We start from the raw sequence: 7765 nt of genomic DNA, 5'->3' as shown, positions 1-7765 counted from the left end.
CCACCCTGCCTCTCATATACCACCCTGCCTCTCACATGCCACCCTACCTCTCATATACCACCCTGCCTCTCACATGCCACCCTACCTCTCATATGCCACCCTACCTCTCATATACCACCCTGCCTCTCACACGCCACCTTACCTCCCACACGCCACCTTACCTCTCACACGCCACCTTACCTCCCACACGCCACCTTACCTCTCACACGCCACCTTACCTCCCACACGCCACCTTACCTCTCACACGCCACCTTACCTCCCACACGCCACCTTACCTCTCACACGCCACCTTACCTCCCACACGCCACCTTACCTCTCACACGCCACCTTACCTCCCACACGCCACCTTACCTCTCACACGCCACCTTACCTCCCACACGCCACCTTACCTCTCACACGCCACCTTACCTCCCACACGCCACCTTACCTCTCACACGCCACCTTACCTCCCACACGCCACCTTACCTCTCACACGCCACCTTACCTCCCACACGCCACCTTACCTCTCACACGCCACCTTACCTCCCACACGCCACCTTACCTCTCACACGCCACCTTACCTCTCACACGCCATCCTGCCTCCCACACACCACCCTACCTCTCACACGCCACCCTGCCTATCACATACCATCCTACTTCTCACACACGACCCTACCTCTCACACGCCACCTTACCTCTCACATGCCATCCGGCCTCTCACACGCCACCTTACCTCTCACATACTATCCTACCTCTCACACGCCACCTTACCTCTCACATACCATCCTGCCTCTCACACGCCACCTTACATCTCACATACCTCCCTGCCTATCACATGCCACCTTACCTCTCACATACCATCCTACCTCTCACACGCCACCTTACCTCTCACATACCATCCTGCCTCTCACACGCCACCTTACCTCTCACGTACCACCCTACCTCTCACACGCCACCTTACCTCCCACATACCACCCTGCCTCTCACACGCCACCCTGCCTCTCACACACCACCCTGCCTCTCACACGCCACCCTGCCTCTCACACACCACCCTACCTCTCACACGCCACCTTACCTCTTACACACCATCCTGCCTCTCACACGCCACCTTACCTCTCACATACCATCCTGCCTCTCACACGCCACCTTACCTCTCACACACCACACTGCCTATCACACGCCACCCTACCTCTCACAGGTCACCTTACATCTCACATACCACCCTGCCTCTCACACGCCACCCTACCTCCCACATGCCACCTTACCTCTCACACGCCACCCTGCCTCTCACATACCATCCTACCTCTCACACGCCACCTTACCTCTCACACACCATCCTGCCTCTCACACGCCACCTTACCTCTCACTTACCATCCTACCTCTTACATACCACCCTACCTCTCACATACCACTCTGTCTCTCACATACCCCCTTGCTTCTCACGTACCCCCTTGCCTCTCACGTACCACCCTACCTTTCACATACCACCCTAACCTCTCACACACACCACTCTGCCTCACAAAGCCACGTCTCACACACGTCCCATAACCTCGCACCCCAGACTCTGTAGTACCAGCAGCCAATTATGGCCAACTGAAGAAAACGGGAAAAAAGGTTGTTCATTTCAGCGTTGTCCCTCCCTAGTTAAGACTAAAGTAAACACAACTGCAAATAGGTATTTACATCCGATTATCGACTCTATTGCTTGGTTGATTTCGTGTTGAGGTACACAAGTGATGTCGTCTAAGGTCATGTCGTTTGATTCCTCTGCTTCAATAACGTTTGTAACGGTGGGGGTTTTTCTTTTCAATTTTGGCGTCTTTATGTCAGCCTCACCCCCAAGCCCGGCGCTCCTCCTCCTCCCTACAGTTCAAAGTCAAACCCAGGCGACATTTAAAGGGCAAGAACCCGTGACATAACAATGGGGGATACGAGAGAGAGAGAGAGAGAGAGAGAGAGAGAGAGAGAGAGAGAGAGAGAGAGAGAGAGAGAGAGAGAGAAGGAGGGGAAAAAAAAAAGATAGATTGAAGAAGAGCGGGTCATGAGGTTCAGCAGACAATGGCATCACCACAAGCTGGGTCATCAGGGCTGAGACGACCGGCGGGTGGAGCTTCGCCGGGCAAGAGCCCCACCCCTTGGAGTTCTGGGCCAACCCCGTTGCGAGGATGAGTATCCACCAGCCAATGGCATACCTCGAACGGCATGCCCAGGGCGGGGCTAAGGCACTTGAGGGAGCAATGGTGTAAAGGTTGTCAGTGGTGCATGAGCTAGTGCCGAGTGTACACCGTCTTGGCTGTGAAGTTACTCTGTCTTGGAACACCTGACGCCTCTCTGTCTGTCTCTCTCTCTCTCTGTCTCTCTCTGTCTGCCTGCCTGTCTGCCGCCCGGAACCAATGGAATAGGTCTGAGGCGTTCCATGCCACCACGCCACCCGCGCCCACCTCTTCACGACAACTACTTATCAACAGCCAAATGCAGGAAATAATTCAGATGTGCAGGTAAGGCTCCGCCATCACCAGTACGCTGCCTGCCTGCCTGCCTGCCTGCCTTCCTTCCTTCCTTCATGACGAAGGAGTGTGGTCACCTGGGACGTGTGCTTTGTACTATGGGGACGAGTGGTTTACCTGTCTTGGGACGAGTAGTTTACCTGTCTTGGGACGAGTAGTTTACCTGTTTGGGACGAGTAGTTTACCTATCTGGGGACGAGTAGTTTACCTGCTTGAGGACGAATGGTTTACCTGTCTGGGGACGGGTGGTATACCTATCTGGGGACGGGTAGTTTACCTGCTTGGGGACGAGTAGTTTACCTGCTTGTGAATGAGTGGTTTACCTGTCTGGGGACGGGTGGTATACTTATCTGGGGACGAGTAGTTTACCTGCTTGGGAACGAGTGGTTTACCTGTCTGGGGACGAGTGATTTGCCTGCTTGGGGATGAATGGTTTACTGGGGACTAGTAGATTACCTGCCTGGGGACGAGTAGTTTACCTACCTGGGGACGAGTGGTTTACCTACCTGGGAACGAGTAGTTTACCTACCTGGGGACGAGTGGTTTACCTGTCTGGGAACGACTAATTTTCTTACCTGGGGATGAGCAGTTTACTTACATGTCGATGATTAATTTACCTACCTGGGACGAGTGGTTTACTTGGTGAAAGTTTACCCTCCAGGGGAAGAATAGTTTATCTAAACAAGGCACGAGTTCGTTGCCTACCTGGGAATAAGTAGTTTACTTACGGGGGGACGAGTTGTTTACTTACCTGAGGAGGAGTGGTTTACTTAGGGAAGAGTAGGTTACCAACCTAAGGAAGAGTAGTTTACTTACCCGTAGACGAGCACTTACTCAACGAGGGACAGGTAGTTTACTCACCAAGGGACGAGCAGTTTACTCGCTGTATGAACAAACAGTTTACTCACTTGGAGACGAGTAGTTTACTCCCCTGGGGACGAGCAGTTTACGCCCCTGGGGATGAGTAGTTTACTTACCTGGGTTGCGGTAAAAGTACACGAGAGACCAAGATTGTACATATAAACAGACATATGTACATCCATGTGTATAAGACATATAAAACACACATACGGTTTACGTCAAGTGTTTTGCACATTTGGTCAACATTAGAGAAATGTTTCAAGAGAAAATGGAGGTGAGGAAGAATGTGGTTGGCAGGTATTTATCTAAGAATATGACAGGAAAACTGACAGAAGGTGTGTGTGTGTGTGTGTGTGTGTGTGTGTGTGTGTGTGTGTGTGTGTGTGTTCCCATGGTGACTTTAACTCCCACCTAAGGAGAGATCCAGCCACCCTCCTCTCCCTTCCCCCTTCCCTTTCCCCTCCCACCTCCCCGTAAGCTCCCACCTGTTCCTCCCCTCCCACTTCTTCTAGCCTGCTTGGCGGGAGGAGAAGCAGACAGGGTCAGCAGGTAAGCTCTTCCCCTCCTACTGCTGGATCTGCTGTTAAAGCAGATGAAATAATAAATCAATTTGTGTATGTTTATTCAGATTTCATATCAGGGAGATATCAGCTCTCTCTCTCTCTCTCTCTCTCTCTCTCTCTCTCTCTCTCTCTCTCTCTCTCTCTCTCTCTCTCTCTCTCTCGTCGACTGTGACCTCACCAAATGCATTGTGTCAACATGCCAATAGATTTGTGTCTATCGCCTTACATATGATAGGAATGTTGCCCGAGAGAAAGAAAATGGTCAACACATCTAAACCATTTGTAACGTAACGATGTCGTCGTATTCTGCAATGGGGTTTAGCTTCGCTGTTGATAGAGCCCATTAGTTAATGGAGATGTTGTTTATTGGCCATTTCTCCATCGCATGAGCATCTGATGGAGCCCATTAGTTAATGGGGATGTTATTCATTGGCCATTCCCCCATCGCATGAGCATTTGATGGAACCCATTAGTTAATGGAGATGTTATTCATTGGCCATTCCCCCATCGCATGAGCATTTGATAGAACCCATTAGTTAATGGAGATGTTATTCATTGGCCATTCCCCCATGGCATGAGCATCTGATGGAGCCCATTAGCTAATGGGGGTGTTATTTAGTGGTTATTCCCCCATTCCATTAGCATCCTGGCGAGGCCATTAGTTAATGGGGATGTTATCTATTGGCCATTCCCCCTTCGTATGAGCATCTGATGGAGCCCACTAAATAATGGGGATGTTATTTAGTGGTTATTCCCCCATTGCATTAGCATCCTGGCGAGGCCTGGCTGGGAGGGACTGTTACAACATACAGCATCGTTGATGGATCACTGATCCACCGTGTTGATAATCGGCTGTTCGACTGTCGTTATCATCCTTCGATTGTTGGTCATTGGACGAGCTAACTGGCGGTGAAGGGTAGTTGTTACCGTGCCGGTAACTGCCATCAAGTGATTGTTCAATTACATCGCGTGTCGATAATTCATTGTTCCACTCCATTTGGGCACAGAGAGGATGGGTTCCAACTGTCGAATTGTTGTTTTTATTTGTAAGCTGACAAACAACAATAGTTCTTTTACTTTATTGTTTTTTTTTCTTTTTTTTTTCTTTTTTTTCCAAAAGAAGGAACAGAGAATTGGGCCAGGTGAGGGTATTCCCTCAAGGCCCAGTCCTCTGTTCTTAACGCTACCTCGCGAATGCGGGAAATGGCGAATAGTTTGAAAAAAGATATATATATATATATATATATATATATATATATATATATATATATATATATATATATATATATATATATATATATATATATATATCTAACGCATGTCAATATATATATATATATATATATATATATATATATATATATATATATATATATATATATATATATATATATATATATATATACATATATATTGACATGCGTTAGATTAGAGTTTTGTGAAAAGGTATTTGGGGAAACTGTGCTCAAATGTGTAGGTAAAAACGTGTGACATGCAAAAAAGTTGAATGTGGACGTATGGGAGAGAGTGTTGAGCGGTGGGACGTAGTTAAACCACCAGTGAGAAAGAAGCAACCTGCATGGATGGTATCTGCAGGGAAGGGGTGCGTGAGACTGGGAGGAGTACAAGAGAAAGCAGCAGGACATCAAGAGAGAAAAGCACGAGAGCTGGAAAAGTTTGAGATGAAGTATCTGGGAACTTTGGAGAGAATCTGTTTATCAGGGAAGCTAATGGTGGGAAGACAACAAGAGAACAAAGGGAACAACAATAGAGAGGTGGGAAAGTGGTAAAAGATAAAGATGTGGAAAAAAGATGATGTGATCATGTCGAGGGATTATAGAACGTGGCGGCGGATGTGGAGTTTGGGACGAGATGGAATGCAGAGTTAAGAGTCGTGGCTAATGGGATGGTGAGAGGAGAGGAGGAAGTGAAAGCCTTACGCAACATGAAATGTGGCAAGGCAGTAGGAGTGGATGGGATTTCAGTTAAAGTTCTCGAGTAAGGAGGTAACCTGTTCTGTCGATTGACCAGTCAGGCTGCCCAGAGTAAGTAAGGCTCAAGGTGAGCTGTCTGAGATCGTGCGGATGCGAGCATAATGCCCTTGTAGAAAGGCAAAGGGGGGGGGGATAATTGTGAGCGGTCAAATTATAGAGGTATAGGCTTGTTACCTGGTGAGGTGTATGGGAAAGTGGTGATTGAGAGGGTGGTGGCATGCACAAAGCATCTTGACTGGGACTAGTAGAGTTTGTGTGGACGAACTGATTTCTCTGAAGAATCTGTGTCATAACAATGCATTATGGATATGTGCAGTGAATGCAGAGAGAAGCTGTGACTGAAAGAACATGGCATGTTTGCGAGTAAGTAGAGAGAGGAGCGTGAACGGTTCCCTGTGAGGGTAGATCTGTATCGAGGATATATACACCATGGCTGTTTAATCTGTTCATGGAGGGGATAGTACGGAAGGTGAAAGCAGAAGCAAGGAACAGGTAAGTCAGCTTCTGTTAGCAGATGGTGTGGTTCTGGTGGCAAACTGTATAAACTCCTAAAGCTGGTACTGAGTTTGTGGAAAGTGTTACGGAAAAGAAACTTGAAAGTAGCTGAAAACAAACATAAGGCAACAAGGTGTAATAAAGTGATGGTGAGAGAGGATAGTCTGAGTGTTTTAGTGCAAATGAGAAAGACGTAGAGGAAGGAGAGTGCTTTAGGTACTTGGGAGTGGGTATGGAAGTAGATGGAACCATGGGAGTCCGAATTAAACCACAGGATGGACGAGTGGGATAAGGGCTTGGGTATACGTTAAGGACCGTGTGTGTGTGTGTCTGTCTGGACAATTATAGGTGTGTCTGATGGTAGTATAGTGGTCCCAGCAGTGATGCGATGATGTGAGTCTTGGGTCTTGAACGTAACACAAAGAAAGGGGTTGGACGTCCTGGTTATCGAAAGGGCCGACCAGGTTGTGCTGAGTGGTTCGGTCATATGGAGAGGATGAGTGAAGAGAGACATATAAGGAGCAGGTGTGTGTCATACGTAGATGGTGGGGAAGACTAAGGACGAGACAGAAGGATGAAGTGATAGAGGCTTTGGGGTATCGAGGCCTGAACATTCAGGCACGTGGGAGATGTGCATTGGAATGAATGCGTTGAAGTATGGTGGTATATAGGAAGCGACGTGCCTGAAGTGTTCTGACCCAAGGAACAGCATGTGACCAAGCCAGACTGTGGAACGCTCCGAGGGGCTTTGCTTTGGATAGAGGGCTCTCGTTCTAGTATATTGTACCTGACAGCTGGGGAGTGGTTATGTGCAAACGAGGCGATCGGTCGTTTGAATGAGCATATAGTTGATTGGGATATATATATATATATATATATATATATATATATATATATATATATATATATATATATATATATATGTGTGTGTGTGTGTGTGTGTGTGTGTGTGTGTTAGATTCATGTCTATGTACCACCAACCCTAAATCTATAGTAACAGACGTACGTAGATAAATAATGAGCAACACTTTAAAACAGAGGATTTTTCAGGTAGCGTGTGTTGGAAATCAAATATAAATAACCCAGCAAATCATATATTCATAAGTCCAGAAAATTCAGGGAAAGATTAGAATATATATATCTATCTAACTATCTATCAGTCTATCTATATATATATCTACTTGAAAATTTCCTGTTCTTTAGTCAGTAAGGGAATCAGTCTTATAAGTTTATCATAATTATTAACTAATTATCATTATTCATCCCAGTGTTTAGGGTCGTTGTGTCGTTAACAGTGCAATTCAAGCTGACGACCATCGTCCTGAACTATTACTATCACGATCATTATGGTAAGGCAATTGGGTAG

General features: G+C 47.1%; 1 protein-coding gene across 1 annotated transcript in view; it reads left to right on the top strand.

The window, feature by feature from the left end:
- Positions 1 to 2238: 2238 nt before the first annotated feature.
- The window catches only part of LOC139746622 (uncharacterized), a 69507-nt gene continuing 63980 nt past the window's right edge, over positions 2239 to 7765 (top strand). The window contains exon 1 of the mRNA XM_071658037.1: positions 2239 to 2477. Coding sequence (XP_071514138.1) covers positions 2452 to 2477 — 26 coding nt within the window. The 5' untranslated portion in view covers positions 2239 to 2451. The remainder of the gene's footprint in view (positions 2478 to 7765) is intronic.

Source organism: Panulirus ornatus, chromosome 65 (genome assembly GCF_036320965.1).
Source record: "Panulirus ornatus isolate Po-2019 chromosome 65, ASM3632096v1, whole genome shotgun sequence".
Classification (NCBI taxonomy): domain Eukaryota; kingdom Metazoa; phylum Arthropoda; class Malacostraca; order Decapoda; family Palinuridae; genus Panulirus; species Panulirus ornatus.
The sequence above is the reverse complement of the archived record's forward strand: the minus strand, read 5'-3'. Positions and strand labels throughout refer to the sequence as shown.